At 38.6% G+C, this 17621-nt stretch overlaps 1 protein-coding gene across 2 annotated transcripts; it reads right to left on the minus strand.

Moving 5' to 3' along the window:
• Window positions 1–1296: 1296 nt before the first annotated feature.
• LOC134812489 (protein unc-13 homolog D-like) lies at window positions 1297–17359 on the minus strand. 2 transcript variants are annotated; one of them, XM_063819940.1, is made up of 27 exons: window positions 17245–17359; window positions 16951–17057; window positions 15674–15797; window positions 15273–15381; window positions 14972–15063; window positions 14784–14858; window positions 14544–14624; window positions 14240–14415; window positions 13972–14110; window positions 10278–10385; window positions 9863–10040; window positions 7207–7376; window positions 6827–6958; window positions 6389–6483; window positions 6103–6244; window positions 5765–5929; window positions 5467–5581; window positions 5227–5335; window positions 4843–4987; window positions 4425–4504; window positions 3656–3848; window positions 3367–3506; window positions 3078–3183; window positions 2769–2929; window positions 2429–2562; window positions 2085–2224; window positions 1297–1854 (listed from the first exon to the last, which is right to left on the minus strand). In XM_063819940.1, exons 1-27 carry the CDS (start codon window positions 17344–17346, stop codon window positions 1753–1755), a joined length of 3420 nt encoding a protein of 1139 aa, XP_063676010.1. In that variant the 5' UTR covers window positions 17347–17359; the 3' UTR covers window positions 1297–1752. The 2 variants fall into 2 exon arrangements, with proteins under 2 accessions (XP_063676010.1, XP_063676009.1); XM_063819939.1 differs by having other exon boundaries at window positions 4425–4537.
• Window positions 17360–17621: the final 262 nt, after the last annotated feature.

Genomic DNA, 17621 nt, shown 5'->3' on the forward strand with positions numbered 1-17621 from the left:
TTTTGGGCTGGGATGATGACAAGATAAGAGAGCGGGTGGATATTGCAGCTACTGACGGTGCTGTTACAATCACACTCCTCCACGAAAGAGCTTACAAAGACTTCATCAAGGATATAGGTGCAGCTTTGTACGCAACAATGGACCACTCTATGAACTTCTCGATACCCTTGCCAACGGTTAATGTCGAGAGCATTTTCTGGAACCCTAGTTCTGTTCTACATAAAGTCACGGAAAAAACGTCAACTGAGAACTAATAAACTAATCACTTACCTGAGAACTAACTGAGAACTTATCACTTACCATGTCTGTAAATTTGTTGATCTCCGCTTTGAATTCAAAGCCCTGTTTGTTGATGGAGAGTATCATTTTAACGGCTTTGACAAACTGTTTGAATCTGCCACCTGACTCGTTGGGATCGTAGCTTCGTTTGTAGAGTTTGCGAAATGTTTTGAACAGTCTTTGAAATAGTTTCAACACTGAGGATGAAAATTTTCATATATTTTGTGTTAAGTGTTGAAAATAGTCACTGTTTTAGTTTTAGTTCCCAGATAAGAGGTAAAATAAAAGACATGTAATATTTCTGTATCAAATTGTGAACCGAACCTATTTAAACTTTTAAACAAATTACACAAACTTATACATACGTATATTGTGATTTCACAGTACAAACTGTTTCAATTTCATGAATTTTATTTAAAGGGATATCAACTTACATCGTCCCCGTTCAGCACGTTTGTTAACAGTCAACAAACTATCAATTTCCGAGAGAGTTCCGTCAATCGTCCCAGACTCACACCGTCCACTCTCAATTGTTACAACAAACAAGCATAAACCAAGAAACATCCTCATTTTAACTATCAGTAACCTACGTCAGCAGGTCAAAACTTTTGAATTGTGGTGATCCAGGGTCTGAAACCTTCACAAATAATATTCATATAGTTGGCATTGGGTCGCTTTCGTTTTCAATATCCGGTCCGAATATTGCCGGATATTGAAAACAAAGGGGAGTATATTCTATGAAAGGAGGTGGAGGATGTGGTCACTATTCAGTGACCTGGTGGTGTACAAAAGCAGTTGTATTTATTGACGTGAACAATGCCAATGGGCCGGGGTAGTGGGTGCAGGATTAGAAATTGATGCCGCATCCTGAATAATACAAGTTTGAATAAGATGCTGAGGGCTGTTCTATTTTTAGTCGTGCTAATTCAGTCGAACTAATATAGCTAAGTTTGTCCACCAGTAAAATGCCTGGTATGGTAGGACCATTTAAAAGATTTAAAAGTGAAACAGTTAATATGAGGTTTAAAGTAAAATCAATTATTCATCCCAAGCTATCTCAATAGCCGGAATTATACATCTGGAATTATACATCTGCTCTTACCTTAACACTTAATCTGCATCAAAATTTATAAATTTCCACTAAAGAAAGCATATATTCGCTACTTCTATCATTATCATAGGCCTAGGGCCAGGGTGTCCGAAAATAGGAGACCAAGTGATTCATAACTATAAATAATAATCTATTAAACAAGACATCAACAAAATCTGTTTTTCGTTATCTTCTTTTATTATTATTTCGATCTGGAAAATCTCACAGAAATATGTTGGCCTGTCTGTTCATTTACTTTCTGATTCTGAACACTGCTAAAAACTAGCATTATTTCTGATTCTTCTTCAGATCTTCTCTTTCTGTGCTGATATAAGACTAGGTAGCGTGCTGTGAACTTCATCTACCTGTTTCACTTATTATGGTCAATCCGTCAGCGAGTAAGTTCGAATCCGTTCTTTGAGATCTTGGAATATCGTCAGAGCAGATGCTCGTTTCGAAATAAACTCCTCTCCTGCCTCGTTGATCTGCGGGTAGCGATTTAATTGTTTATCAATAAGATTAAGATATCACCACATCAGTTTCTCTACAAATGGCCGGAATGTAATACTAATACTGTAATACTAATAATGTGAACTACGGTAAACAGTAAACACATAAAAGGTTTCCCGATATATCGGGAAACCTTTTTTGTGGTTACCGTAGTTCACATTATTAGTATTACAGTTAATTATAATTGAGTTTTCTGCGAACTTACCAGAAGGGACCGCTCCTTAATGAACTTCTCAGCAGTCTTCTCATACGGACATCGGTGTTCGATCACATCATAGCTTAAACTTTTTAGATCTGGAAGGGCTATATGTGTCTTAAACTCTTCGGGCTTGTTGAATGGAACAGCTGAGAAGGGAACAAGTTAGCTCAATGATTGAGAAATTATTTTAAACACTGTTGACTGCATAAATAAATAAATCTTGAATATATACAGACCTATCTTCGATGATCTATAATCTATGTTAACCTATAGCTATATCAATGATCATGACTTGAATCCAATATATTGTAACAAATTATAAAAACACGTGAAGATTGCAGTGAACCTACAATTAAGATCACAGAGTGTCTCGCCAATAAAGTCGTCAGCAGATAACCTGTCTTTATCCCAGATGGTAAACTGGATACAAGCTCCCTCCTCCAGCTCGTTCACATCCGTGAAAAATGAAAACTCGAACTCTTGGCTGCAATTGTAGGCGTGTCGTTGAGATGTGGTCGAAAATTCAAATCGAGGTAAAATGTTTTAATCGTGGTAAAAAGTTTAAATCATGGCAAAAAGTTTTGAATAGTATGATTAAAATGGTATGATTAAAATGGTGTGTTAGGTATCAAATCTCGATAAGACTCTTACAAGGACCACCAATGAAAGCAGCTCACAAATATAACATACTTGAAGACCGGGTCTAGGTCGTTGAAGACAGGCTTAGTGGACTGAATCTTGAGGTGAGAGAAATGTGAGGTTTGTCTGGGTTGAATGGTAACCTTGACGACGGTGTCACACTTCCCCAGCGTGTCCATTATTGGTAGTCCTGAGCATCTTACTACCGTCACCTGGACATTTTTCAGATTTTATAAAGTTTCCCTTAGATTATATTTTATGCTGGATATACCTGCAAAACGAGCCATTAAAATGTAATAAATTTAAGCTTCTTCCAATTTCGGCGGCGATTGAACTTTAACCATTCTCTGTGTCGCTCACCTTGACAATAGTTTTATCCTTTTGTTTTGTTAGAAATGCAGTGAATGTAATGAAGCCAAGCTCGGAATGTTGTTTAGATTCCTGTATACTCTCTTCCAAGAAATACCTGGATTAATAAACAAATTAATTAGCCAAACGAATGACATTCGTATTTCGTGGTCGGTCTGCCCTCATGTCAACTACCATTCTGTGATCGTATGTTCCGAATGTTCTATGTCCGTAAAACGAAAAATGTCTTGCCATCAAACGAGCATTCTGTGACCGAACCTAAATTATTTTGAATTTCCACCTGAACAAGAGGTCGTCGAGTGAGATGGTGAGGTTTTGAAGTATGTAGATGAGTTTGTTGTACCGTAGGCTCTGGGTAATCACGTGATCCAACGTACTCATTTCTGATACAAAAAACTCGGAAACCTCCTTGAAACTGTCCTGGATAGAAAAGTTAAAATTCATTCATAATTACAATTTATACATACTTCATTCATGATGATATTTCTACGGGAAATCTTATTTCATCAGACATGTATTACGAATACTTCACGAATTTTGAAATGACTCCAGTGTGATATAATATCTACCTGAAGAATATCGTAGTAGTTCTTAATCTTGGTGGGCCTCTTTGCCACATGCCTCTCAAACTGAGGAAGGATAATCCGTTCCCAGATTATAGTGAGCATGTCCTCAAACAAGCTGGGTTCAACGTTAGAGTGTATCTTGGTGAGCTCCTCCAGTAACATGTTTACCAGCGTATCCGAGGCTGTACTGTCCCGACTAAATGATAGAAGAAATATAGAATAATATAGAATATAGATTATAGAATAATATAGAATTTTTTTTTTTTATCTAGACACTTATTTTACTTCGGTGTATTCCAACAGCCACAATGTTACACAAGTGCAACCAGCCAATTACAGGAAGCCGAAGGATCTTTTTGGCCAGTGACGGTTAAGGTAGTGTGTACCATACTTTCTTCGTCCGAGACTTTGCTGCAATGTGCAGCTCCTCATTTAACCCTCACACCCGATTTCTCGAGTATTCGGCTGAGTAGACCGGGGGGCTGCATAGACCACTCATGATCCTTAGCTGAACGTCGACGACGCTCACCCCACGACCAGGCAGTCAGTGGGTTTCGAACTCGCAACCTAACGATTGTAAGACAGGCGTTCTAACCAACTGCGCTACCTGGCCGTAATAATAGAGGAAACATAATGATTACTAGATTGATATTACCGAAATGATTATTTGTAATCATCGTATGTATAATATTGGATTCGGTATAAACGTTAGTAGCTATGTTTTTACTACTCGGGCTATGGTTGTATCAACTATCATTAATACATTACTCACCGGTAAGCTTGTTTGATGAACTTCTCGAATGCCTCCACGAATTTGGGTTCGATCAAACTTTCACAAACTATCTTCATCCACTGAATTTTGAAACGTAAAATGACTTTGTCCGCCTAAGATGGAGATATTGGATTAGAAAATATTAAATAAGAAAATTTTAAACATTTAGACTCAGAGAATGTGTTTTTGTCACATTCGACTCGGGTTAAGCAAGAAGCATTTGTAGTGTGTACTTAGATAAGAAGCAAGTCATAAGTGCACCTAGATAAGAAGCACGTGTAGATAAGAAGCACGTGTAGATAAGAAGCATGTGTAGATAAGAAGCACGTGTAGATAAGAAGCACGTGTAGATAAGAAGCACGTGTAGATAAGAAGCACGTGTAGATAAGAAGCACGTGTAGATAAGAAGCACGTGTACCTCATCAAGCTTGGAGCTCAGTTTCTGGTGGTGAACAGTGGTGCTAGAGAAGGAGTCCCAGCCCAGCACTTCAGGCAAAGTTCCGATAAAGTTTCTGTTTTCCCTCAGAGAACATGTCACTGCCAGAGACTTCTTCAGTATCTCACTGTTGGAATGTAACGGGTAATTATAATGAGGGCAGGTAAACAATGGTATTCTAGTGGTAGTGGTGTACTATGTTGTCTATTTTTAGTGTTGAACTTTGATTCACCTACTGTTTCTGTCGAGCAAGGCAAAAAGTCAAGGCGGTATCGGCTCTGAATAATACCAACTAAGTTTTATATCGCCTATTAGCAGACGAAGATCAATTATATCTAAACAAAATGATTTGTTCCTAACACTAACTCTTGTTCTAGTTTATCGTTGCTGGATTTCTTTAGCCCTCTATCTATCATAGCTTTTCCTTTTTCTACCAGCAATTCAGATAGTTGCAGTGCACTTTCAAAAACTTGCTCTGAAAAATTGAGGTCGGTTTTTACATTCCATCTTCCTGTACTGAAACCTACGCAGAAATTAAAGTTCAACTCAAAATTTAATCGATCATCGCTCTAGTTGCTTTAATTGCTGTCGTAACAATATACTTACTGCTGAGTTTTGATATAACGGCGTATCGGCTTTGGTCGTCAGGGAAGTCGAATATGTCCTTTATCTCACAGAGGTAGTTGTTCATCGTGGCCACGTCAACTACACACGAAGAGTACTGAAGACAGAGGCAATTATTGCAATTAGTTAATTAATTAGTTAAGTAGTTAAACGATGTTTTGAAATCTAGGGTTAAGTGGATAGATTTCTAGGTTTCTATCAAAAGGAAAGGTGTATGATCCCGTAACTATTGACACTTGATGGAATAAAAATCTTAAAACAAGAATCTCGAGACTGTTACCGGAACATGCATGTCGAGTCTGTCCAGCGGGTCAAAGTCCACACACTTAGTGACCCTAGTATGATGCTTCACCTGAACCATGTGTAACCAGGTATCTACAACACTGTAGAACCAGCTGTGGAAGTTGTCCAGTGCATGATTGGAGTCTGGGTCCATGTCTTTACACTGAGGTGAGAGGGAGTAACGAAGGGTGGTCTTCACTGAGGGCCGGGGGGAGAATCAGCGCCATCTATAGGCAGTTATGAACATTTTTACACCTGTACTTAACTATCAACTTGACACAAATAGCAAATATTAGAAATCTCCTAAAAACACGGATCATTTTTGATGAATCAAACCAGCTTTTTGAGATCTGCAACAGCCACGTAAAGACCCAGACAGTCGTTCAGGAGATCCTCCTCCTGCACCTCTGTTTCAGACTCCGGTCGGGCTGCTCTTAAGAAGCCTATCACTTTGGCCAACACGTTAATAGTGACGTTACTGATCAAAATATAAGGTTGTTAAAACAGAAAGCAATGTCGCTACCACTGCAATGTGGGGTCATGATTACTGGTTTTCAGATTTAAATCTATAAAATATCATCATTTTTAAGAAGCCATTAATTAATGACAGTCACTCGCCTACCTGATCTTCTCGTTTATCTGATAAAGAAGAACAGATGAGTATGGTGTTCCTTCCAAAGCTGGTCCGTATGTTTTTGACTCATTCCTAAGCTCTAACTGGGGAAAAACAGGGCGATTAACAAGGCCGCCAAATTTATCTCAAATATAAGGGGAAGAAAAAATACATGTGATTAATGATAATACATGTGATTTCATATTGTAAATAAAAATTACACGTTCGTACTTCGTATACGTATGTATTCAACAGCCAACTTTGATTAAGTGAGATTCCAGCTGAAGGGAATAGGTGCAAGATGCTAGCTCGGGCTACTACTCAAAATATTAAATTCTTCGTAGTGAAAATAGCGAGCATGGACTTTATTTGAATTGTGGGTCTGACTTATTACATTGTCATTAACAACACATTATTATTAAAATTGAATAGTTTAATAAGTCTTACCCGGGCAGCGTTAGTCATATCTTTTAATTTCGTGACCATCTCCCGGTAATTTCCATTAGTATCGCATTTGAAGGGTGATGTAATAGATTCAATCCAAAGGGTTGAATTCTTTTTAAATGCTTCCTCCAGCTCCTAGATACATAATATGTGTTTGTTTATTGTTCGTTAAAAACACAAAGTTAGAAACACAAAGATCAACTGTGAGCTGTCCAGTAAAGGGCAATTCGGTAATCTGTCGATGGTCACATAGGTAAAGTACTTTAACGAGAATTTCGCAGTGTTCTAACTAAAGAATTAAGTTACTATAGACGAATTGTCAAGTATATTATCGCATCTGATAGTATACAAGGTAGGAACCCAGATTTCAACTAAATTCTCACCAAATTAGCCTGTTTGATAACAGGCATGTGTATCACTGAGTACATGTCACACTGTGAGATAGCCAGGTAACATTTTGTAAAAAATTTAACGTTCAGAACAGCTGACTCCAAATCGTAGGGGTACTCGGCGTTCAGATTCTGCATCTTCTCGATATACTTCGTCTGTACATCTGAAAATGTGACTTGTAACGACAATATATTCTTAGATGTTTTGGTCATAGAACAGACAAGGCAGGTCGGTCGGGCGCTGATGTTTTTGTGTGAAGAGTTTGTCATTCAAAGTTAAAAAGAGATAACCATAATATATACCACATATTTTATTGGATAAGATATCAGACCGTGACTGCATAACGGGCCGCATGATTGCAATTCCGGCAAATACCTCAGTGAACAGAACAGTGGTTACTGAACTTAAACTTTGAGCAGACAAAAACCGTGTGTAAAGAACCGTAGCACGGAATGAAGTGAAGATAGAACTTTTTATAACACGCTAATTCATTAAATGAGCAGTTGAGGAAAACTTAAGATACCAGAGCCAGTATAATATGATGTATCCGTCGATCTGCATTCCGCCTCACATATCTTCAGTTACTCACACACTCGTTTGCAGCTTCTGTTCTATTCTAGACGAGTAGCATATAATCCGTGGTCGTGATGACGTTCTATCCGCTTTCACTAGTCATCCTGACCTTATCAGTCGTCCAACCAGCCATATCAGTATTCACCATGACAGTTACCAACGACATGGTCTTCTCAGGGGAAACTGCCACTCTGACTTGCTCGGTAACTGCTGATGAAGGTGAGACCGTGAATGTGAAGCTGTGGACTGATTCTTCGGCTTCTAAAATAATTGGAATTGCTGCAGGTCAGTTTGAGAAGAATGGTGTTTCGTACAGGATTGTTGACTTAGAGACCACAGGAGAGCAAGTATTCAGTTGGTCTATAGAAGTGGAAGCGTTAAGGAAAGATATTTCCTTGACATGCTGGGCGTGGGTGAACGGTAACCTGGTTGGAGAAACAGGACAGATTGACGTTGTGGGCATTACCAGTAGTAAAAACACAGTCACATTAACAGGCGAGAGTACCTCGGTATCATGTAGTCTCACAGGAGCATCCTCTGAAACAAGTATCACAGTTAAATGGTCTCAAAATGGTAGTCCCATAACAGGAGAGGAAGGGTGCTACAACTTGTCCACAGATTTCTCTGGTTCTGATAAGGTAGCGGTTCTAACTGCAAGTGGCATCACCTCAGATCAGACCTTCACCTGCACATTAACTGCTGATGGAGGGCTTGGAGGCAGGACTCTCAGCTCTACTCTGAATATTGATCACGTGACCATCTCGCCCATCAGTTACCATGTCACGGGTAATCAGACCACTGCAGTGCTGTCCTGCGTCCTTTCTGGTGCAAACCAAGCTCCCACCTACATGAAATGGCTTCACAATATTAATGAGTCTGAAATAACTAAGGAAGACAAAGGGTTTGAGTTTTATTCCCCAGGGCCTTTTAAAAACGGAAGACAAAACTTTGTGCTGATTGTTGATGCTGCCACTGAGTCTAGCTCGTTTATTTGCTGCTTTGAGTTCAGTGGAAATGTCTGCAAAAGAGGAGTTGCTAATATGGAGGTCACTAGAGAACATTCAGGTAAAGCTTGTTGCCTTCCGAATTATAATACATACCAGGCATTTAATAAAAGTGCTACCCTAAGTTTTGATATTATCATTACGATATCTTCATAAATGAATTTCTCAGGAACTAAAGACGATCTACAAGTTGCATGGATAGTACTAGCAGGGGTATCTCTACTCGGCAACGTACTCTTCACAATACTTGCAACATTGACGTGGATAAAAAGGAAACGTAATAGAGGAGAAACAGTCAGCGCTGAACATGTGTATGTTGATAACGTGATTCAACTGAATACCTCACCACCCTCTACCACAATACGACCTGAAGAACCTTTTTACGATACTATCGAGATTGATCAAGTATAATTTATGTCTAAGGAAACAAATAACATTTTCGGTTTTTAAATTTAATCAGTCTCTCAATTGAAGCGATTATTGATTTCGGTTCAGTGTATAAAGTTATAACTTTATAACATTAACAAACTTTATAACAAAAAATGTCTATAAAATAGACTTCTTTTGTGTGTGATAGGATAACAGTTATAATGTGTAATAGACTAGATATAGTGTAAAATCCTATGAGTCGCATAGTTGAAATGTTTTCTTGGGTAAATTTCAGTTTGATCCCGTTTGATCGACTAGATAGGATAAATAATAACTACAATGAAGTTTAAACTGTGAAAGCGTTTTTGTTATTTTTGGTTTCGAACTCGTATCAATTATTCAAATATTTGCTAATATGTGAATATCACCCTTGTGATACCTTATCGGCCCTACTCTGTAATTGTCCTGCCCTTATTAGTGATTTGGTGAAATCCAGCTCCTTTGGCCATGCTTAGGGCCGGACAAACTTCTCAGTTTGCCAAATTAAGGCCGAAAAACTAAAGCCGATAAGTTAGTTGACAATTGAAATAAGGACCTGAGCTGAGACTGAAAACAACTAAGAGAAAGGGTTACAGTTAACCGAACAGGTTCCTATAGTTACTATAGTTACTATAGTTACTTTAGTTAACCGAACAGGTTGTACCTGTGAAAGTTTTCCAGAGAAGAGTAAGATCTTGTTCTGAGAGTGAACACTGAGGAGTATCCACACACTCCAGTAGAAGGTGTAGTTTCTTATAAAGTTTCTCGAAATGGTTGTTTGTCTTGATGTAGAGCTCACTTTGTACCAGCCAATCAGCGAACTGGTATTCCTCTTCAGATAACTGAAACGATTAGTGGGTCTCTATAGAATTAGCCCCTGGTAACTACACAATATTGGTACAACACTATATTTACGAAAAGGTACTCATTGGTTAGGGTTAGGGATAAGGGTAAGGTTAGGGACAGATTATAGTGCTGTCGAAATATAGTGCGGTAACCAAAGCCCCTTGCTTTGGATGAAACATTACTCGAAACTAACAATATTTAGAAACAGTTGCCGAGGTTGTGCCTGGAATTACCTTTTGTTGGGTTCTCTGTAGATCTAACACGCAGCCTGCCGTGCTGGACAAGCTTCCTGACTTTGGGTAGTCCACCGACAGGAACTTTGATAACATACCAGCATAAACCTGTGTAGAAGTTAAATGTAAAGAGCATATTAATATTATTAGATACTAGTGTAACCCGTGCCTACGACCGGGAGCCGGGACTTCACGTTCACTATCGCAGTTGAATTGCAAAAGTATAAACAGTGCAAAAGTTAAAACGGTGCAAAAGTATGAACTTGCTCAGTCGAAACCGGCAGATTTATTGGGATTATTAGTATACATATTTAGATGGTCAGTTCGAGTAATGTCAGCGGTGGAGACGGTGGTGACGCCAACTCCAACATATTTAACCCGAAGAAGAAATCATTTGTATCAACAACCATTGCATTAATGATTAGCTTCGCCACATTTAACATCCGTGGGCTCGGTGTTCAGCAAGACGATAGCCTACATAGTAAACGTGAGTTACTAGGATTAGACTGTGAAAAGTACAATGTCGACATCTGCGCTCTGCAGGAAACTAAAGTCACCGAATCAGACAGCCTTGTTTTGCGCAACGGTTTTAACTTGTTTCTGTTCGAGCAGTTGGACAGTCGCCATGGAGGCTTGGGTTTTATAATCAGTCCTCGCATGATGAACTATGTGGTTTGCTGGAAGTACATCAGTGACCGGGTATGCTATGTCGATATTTGCATCCCCTCACGTAGCGGTACACCCCTACGTTGCAGGGTAATCAATGCCTACTGTCCACATCAGGGGCTAGTCCGTAAAAATCCAGTTGTTTTGGATAACTTTTATGGGCAGCTAAGAGAGGCCAAGAATGTACCCTCTAATGTGGAGTTGCAATTTCTGGGTGACTTTAATTCAAAACTGGGTAAATTATCCCCTTCTGATATTGAACAGGGTTTTGGTAGATATATGGGGAAATACGGAATGGGAGTAAGGAACGAAAATGGTTCTAGATTACTGGATTTTATCTCAGAAAATAATCTGTTTGCTGTGAACACTAGTTTTATACAACCTAGCAGACGTGTTACATCATTTACTGGTTGGCGGAAGGATTGGTCGGCTGGTCGGTACAGTAAGAAGACACTGCCTGTATACTCTCAAATAGATTACATACTATGCCGAAATAGATCTAAGTGTCTTTTGACTCAATCAAGAACTTATGCTGGTACTAAAACATTTTCAGATCATAGACTTGTCATTGCTCGCATCAATTTCAGCAACATTCATCTTTGTTTCAAACCTAAACAACGTCGTGTTCCTTCTTATAATATATCAGAACTTGTAAGCAACAAAGATATGCAACATAAATATCACTTGGCCCTTGAAGGCAAGTTCTCAAACTTTGTGACCAGCAACGATCCAAATGCCGACCTTCAAAATCTTATGTCTCATATTCGTGATGCTGCCAATGTTTCCATCGGCCCAAAACCTAAACCTCGCTTGAAACATCACAGCAGTGATGACACTCTCAAAGAGCTTGTTGAAAAGCGTCACGATCTCCGACAGCTACTTAACAATAATCAATCTCTTGATCGAACTACATTGAGGTCATCCGTCAACCACCTCACTAATAGTATCCATAAAAGATTAGTTGAAGTGAGGTCTGCTCAAGCTGATCAGACCTATAGTGATATTACTAACACAAACGATTCAAGGAAAATGTTTGAAGCAGTAAGACATCTTCAGAAAAGTAAACCACCTAATAACTCGATTGGTGTTCATGATGAAAATGGCTGTTTGATTGCATCTGACGACATGAAAGCTTCTGTTGTTAGAGACTATCTCGAAAAACAGCTGACTCGCAATGAGCAACCTCTCGAGCCTTTTGAGGGTCTACCACGTGCTCTCAATGTCCCTTTTACTGGAGTTGAAATACATGCAGCCACCTCTAGCTTGAAAAATGGGAGGGCAAATGGTCCCGATGGAATACCCAACGAGCTTATTAAGTACTCTAATAGTACAGTCCATGAACATTATGCTGGAATCATAAACAGTTGTTTCGAGACACATATTTTCCCCACTTCCATTGGAGAGGCTACTATAACACCCTTACAGAAGCCTAAAAAACCTATTGGTCCCCTGAAGAATTTACGTCCACTCACCTTGTCCAATGCAGCCAGAAAAATTCTGTCTATGGCTACTCTTAAAAGGATAGAAGAAAAAGTGAACGCCTTCACTGGTCCATGGCAGTGTGCATATAAACGCGCTCGTTCTTGTGCTGATATTGTTTGGTGTCAGCGAGTTCTACTGTCAGTTGTCCAAAGGAAAAAATGGGAGTATCATCGCATGGGCATTGATATGTCTAGTGCGTTTGACACGATCAAACGCACTACGATTCTTGAACTCCTGAAACTGTGTGGCTGTACTGAGGATGAGCTGAGGATTGTCCGGTTGTTGTTGTCCAACACAAAGCTACGGGTGAAGGTAAATGGAGTTCTTTCAGCTGAGTTTTTAAGTCTCCTTGGAGCTTTCCAAGGTGACTGTCTATCCGGCTGTCTGTTCACCCTTGTCTTGGCTGGTGCTTTGAATGAACTTAGATGGACTATAACAATCAGTTTAGATAGGCCGATCCCCCCGATTACTATTGCTGGCCTTCCACTTGACACTGAATATGCTGATGATGTTGACTTCAATGATGAAGAGGAAGACAACTTGAGAGCTATTTTGCCCCAGGCAACAGCTATACTCGAGAAATGGAACCTCTTTGTCAATGAAGACAAAACGGACTTCACTCATGTTTATTTAGCTAGTACGGGTGAAGTCGACAGTGATGGAAAATTAGTGTCGGGGAATGAAGCATGGAGGAAAAGTATCACTCTAGGGTCCGTCTTGTGTAGCAAAGCTGATATTCAGCGTCGCATAAACCTGGGATATGCTGCATTTAACAATTACAAGAAGGCCTGGAGTGATAAACTGCCCCTAAACAAACGTCTAGTACTGTATAATGCTTTAGTCGTATCGGTTGGGCCGTCCCCAAAATATTCCTTGAAAAACTAGATGTTGTTCACCGCAGACATCTTCGCACTATTTTGAATATAAAGTACCCAGGAGTCATCTCCAACAAAAACATGTATAAACGCTGCAATGCTGAACCATTGTCAGACAAAGTGGCCCGTAGTCGGTGGAGAATGTTAGGACATGTTTTGCGGGGTCCTATTGACGGACCAGCGTTTTCTTCCCTCATTTTTGCCATCAATACACTGGACTTACCAGGGAGAAGAGGAAGACCCCAAAGCAATCTATTCTCGCTGATTGTGCATGATTTATGTAAAAGAAATCTTTATTTGAATAATATCTTTGACCTGCATTATCTCCGTAATTTGAGTTATGACAAGAGATATTGGCGGAAATTGCAATGAAGTTTTTAATTTTTAGTTTTTGTTTTAGGGAAAGATTAGACTTGGGCGTTGTTTTTTAACTATCCCTTGTTTAGAACTTTGATTTAATAAAATAATTGATATTGGTATAGATAGACAGGAAAAAAAAACATTAATTGATCTAGAATCGGTCTTAGAAGCTTGGACCGCGCTCTGTTATCTCTGAAGTAGTTAAAGTCAGCTCTCATTAGACTTCAAACCATCGCTTGATATCAACTACCTCAATTATAAGACGAAAAGTATGACAATAATAGTAGTAAAAAATAGCGAGTTAAGCTTACCATTACAGCGTTGCTATGACGACCAATATCAGCGTTGTACCGCAGCCCCATATTAACCTTGCCTTTCATCTTCTTGCGGTTAGGTTTCCTGGCGCTACTCAGTTCCCACCATTGGTGTTCACCCGTAGCTATCTGAGAGCTGAAAGGTAACGGTGCTTAACTGTAGAGGTAATGTTTACAAATCTAGAAGTCGATGAAGGAGCCCAGTTTTTTATTGAAATAATATGATTTATACGGTATGATTCACAACAGTCTAACTAAAACTGACTTAAGGTCGATCTCGACACGTCCCATGCACTTCTTCCCCTCGTTAACAACTTCCATGGTGGCCTGTGTCTTGGTTTCCCATACCGCTAAGATTAAGGAGTATCCTTTAGTCGTTTCCAAGGGTAGGGACAGAGTGACGTCCCACAGTGGACTTTGAGAACCGCACAGGGTCGACAACTGTAATATTGAGATTTTGAAGCTCATTGGGTGGGTGCTGATTCCATAATTCGGACGACCATGAGTTTGAAAATGACAATAATATAAGTTAATCAATGAATTGCATAGGTTGATTAAATGTTTCATACCACTGTGTTGCTCTCGTTACAAAGAAAGAAGTGAACTGGCTCGTATTGCTTTTTCAGTGTCATCGAGCAAAACGCTGAACTCTGCAATATTTAAGTGGTAAACATTTCTAGATGCTGTTAAAATCTGGCATATTTTCTTGAAATCGAGACCAAGATATCTGACTGAATTCGCAATCAGTCCGGTATCCTTTCGGTTCCAAAGAAGAAAGTGATTTTATAACAGAGGGTCGTTCTATTTACCTTAGGAGCCCTTTTGAGATTTGCTCGTTCAAGTAAAATCTGCAGTGAGTGAGCTGACTCGTTTCGTTCTCTCAACTGGAAATAGTGTATTTTGAAAAAAGGAAGTAGTCAGATTCAAATATACGGTAGAAATGAACAAAGACTATAAATAAAGATTGAGAAACACAAGAATCAAGATAGAAGCTTACCACGTGTATCAATTTGTCTGTTTCAAACTGGGATTTCTTGAAGACCAGTCTCACATACTCTATCAAATCTCTGGTTTCAAAGTGGTTGCTACCTAGCAAAGATGAATCTTTTAAACTTTGAAATTATCGCCTGTCTATTACGAGCATTACAAAATAATTAATAGCTAGCCTAGGCTTTCATTTAAACGACCAAAATTACAAATGTGACTTAAGTCTGCTTCACGACAAATAATGATAAAATAATAATAAAGCATTCTGAGATTTTTAAAAACGTAACAACAATTTAAAAAAGGGTTTTTACTTCTCCCGAGCCTGTTGATGATAGCGTTTAGACCAGCAATAAGTAAGTCAGGCTCACACACGGATTGAAACCGAGTTGCGATACTTCGGGTGGCAGATACAACATCCACCTGAACCATACAGAGATATCACTCCAGAGGAAAGAATAAAGTAGTGAATTGAACAATACTATGTACTAGTAAATAACCGATATAGTGGTATAAAGATGTTATCGCAACAGAAAAGCTGTAATAGGAATAGGATATCTGGAGGAAGCTTATGTACTGTAATTCCATGGAAATGACAAATGTAGTGATCAACAACTATAAAATGTTGTATTTTTTGCTTATTTCAAAAATAACAGAAAAAGTTTAAAACTTATCATTAAGTCGTTCAGAGCATTCCTTTAAGGAATTTCCTTACCTTCTTGACAGAGAAAGAATTCTGTCTAAGTTTTTCCAATACCAAGCCATTAAGATTATCTTCTTCTTTTTTGTTAAGGCGTACAGTCGCCCTTCGTAATTTCTCGAAATTATCATTCGTTAAGCTGAAACGAAATATTGGTTTTTCATTCTCAATTCACAAGTAGAAAATCATGCTGTTTAAAGATTTGCTATAGCTCGGTTAACCACAAACTAGTTTGTTATGGATCTTGGCTGAACTTTACTTTCGTGTTTTGCCTATGACCTCATATGCACAGTAAAGTACATATACTAATTACAACACTACAAATCCATTACATTTATTAATACTGCGTATTAAGTACTGGGATGAAAGTGTTTTAACCAGGTGTAACGTAGCCAGTCCACACCCTGGCTCCATAATATGAATAATTTGTTTCAATTCTGGATGAAAAGCTCGAATAAGCAAGACTCCAAAACAACCATTGAATTACCATGTGCCAGTGTGCCTGGATTAAAGCGCGCAGTTCGAATATTGATAACACACTAGATGACTTTTCGAGAAACTTTGTACAGCTACAATTGATTTGGTAATCGCGCGTTACATAAATTGCAAAGTTTCGCGCGCATTCTGGCCAGTCTCTAAGCGATCATTTTATTGATGTGGTCCCTAATTACATTACACATGGAAAGGAATGTTTGCAAAGATTGAATTTTAATGTTTGAAACGTTAGTAATACCTGCTTTAAAATTTTTCTGAAGACCGAACCATGATCAATGATCATTCATTATTCATATTTTATATTTTCCAACATGGACGAGTCAAGTAAGGTCACGATTACAATTTGACCGAAATTTTAATTAGGTAGAATGTTGGTAACTAGTTTCTATTCAGGGAATGCAAAAGACATTAGTTTTGACATCAACGATTAACATGTCGGCATTTAGAGACCACTTGAACACAACACTTAGCTCTTTTTAAGAAACTGAGTGTAGCATATTCATTATTCATAGTATATAGTGTAGGGACGTCAAACGAGTATTTCACTTCCTGTTACTCAGCCTACATCTATGAAACCCAAGTTTCGAAATTATCCCCTGCTTTCAGTAGATCCCAAGTTTAAACTGAAACCAGCTCAAAAAGGAAAGAATCAGTATTTTACTCGACCCTAAGCCCGTTTTGTTCCATATGAAACTTGACACTGCACTGTTAAATACCGTGATATCAGTGATAATTTACAGATCCGAGTAAGAAATAAGGTGTTTACTGTTTAATACTAGTTTACAGTTGTCACGTACTTGGATAATCTTCGCTCAGACTCATCGTGTATCTTTTGGAGAGAAGTCTCTGTTATCGAGTTGGCTGCGCTCCATCTCCTTCTTTTGACCGCCTGTTTTCGGTTTAACTGCGGCACGTAAAAAATGTAATTAGTACAGGAATTCCTTTTAAAAGCCCTTTAACGAACAAGTTAAAGGAATATTTTATTTATCAAAAGATGCAGTGCACATTTTATTACTTAATTAAATATACATACATTGTACAATGTGTTTGGTAATGATATTTCACGGTAATTGAGTGAAATAGAAACTCACGGTAATGGAGGGGAGATCCTGGATGTTGTCCGGTGCTAGGTCTGACTGACTTGTTAACACTGAACTGGACATGACTTGACCTGTGGACACTGATCTCGACATCTCGACATTGCTACAATCTAGAAGGAGACGGATTCTTTTTAAACTTTAAGAAAATTTTACAGAATTATGTAAAGATAAACATTGAGTGATATATATGAAATATGAAGTCGACAATTAAGCATGTACCATTTGTATCACATTAAGGAACAAGTGTACCCTAACCTTAACAAAATATAACGGTTTAATATGTGATGGAGAAGCATAGTTATCACATCACACGACTATTGTTTTAAAGTAAGCACGCAGCGAAACAACTTAAGTAAGAGGAGAAGAAA

Source organism: Bolinopsis microptera, chromosome 3 (genome assembly GCF_026151205.1).
Source record: "Bolinopsis microptera isolate Bmic1 chromosome 3, MBARI_Bmic_1.0, whole genome shotgun sequence".
NCBI classification, from domain to species: domain Eukaryota; kingdom Metazoa; phylum Ctenophora; class Tentaculata; order Lobata; family Bolinopsidae; genus Bolinopsis; species Bolinopsis microptera.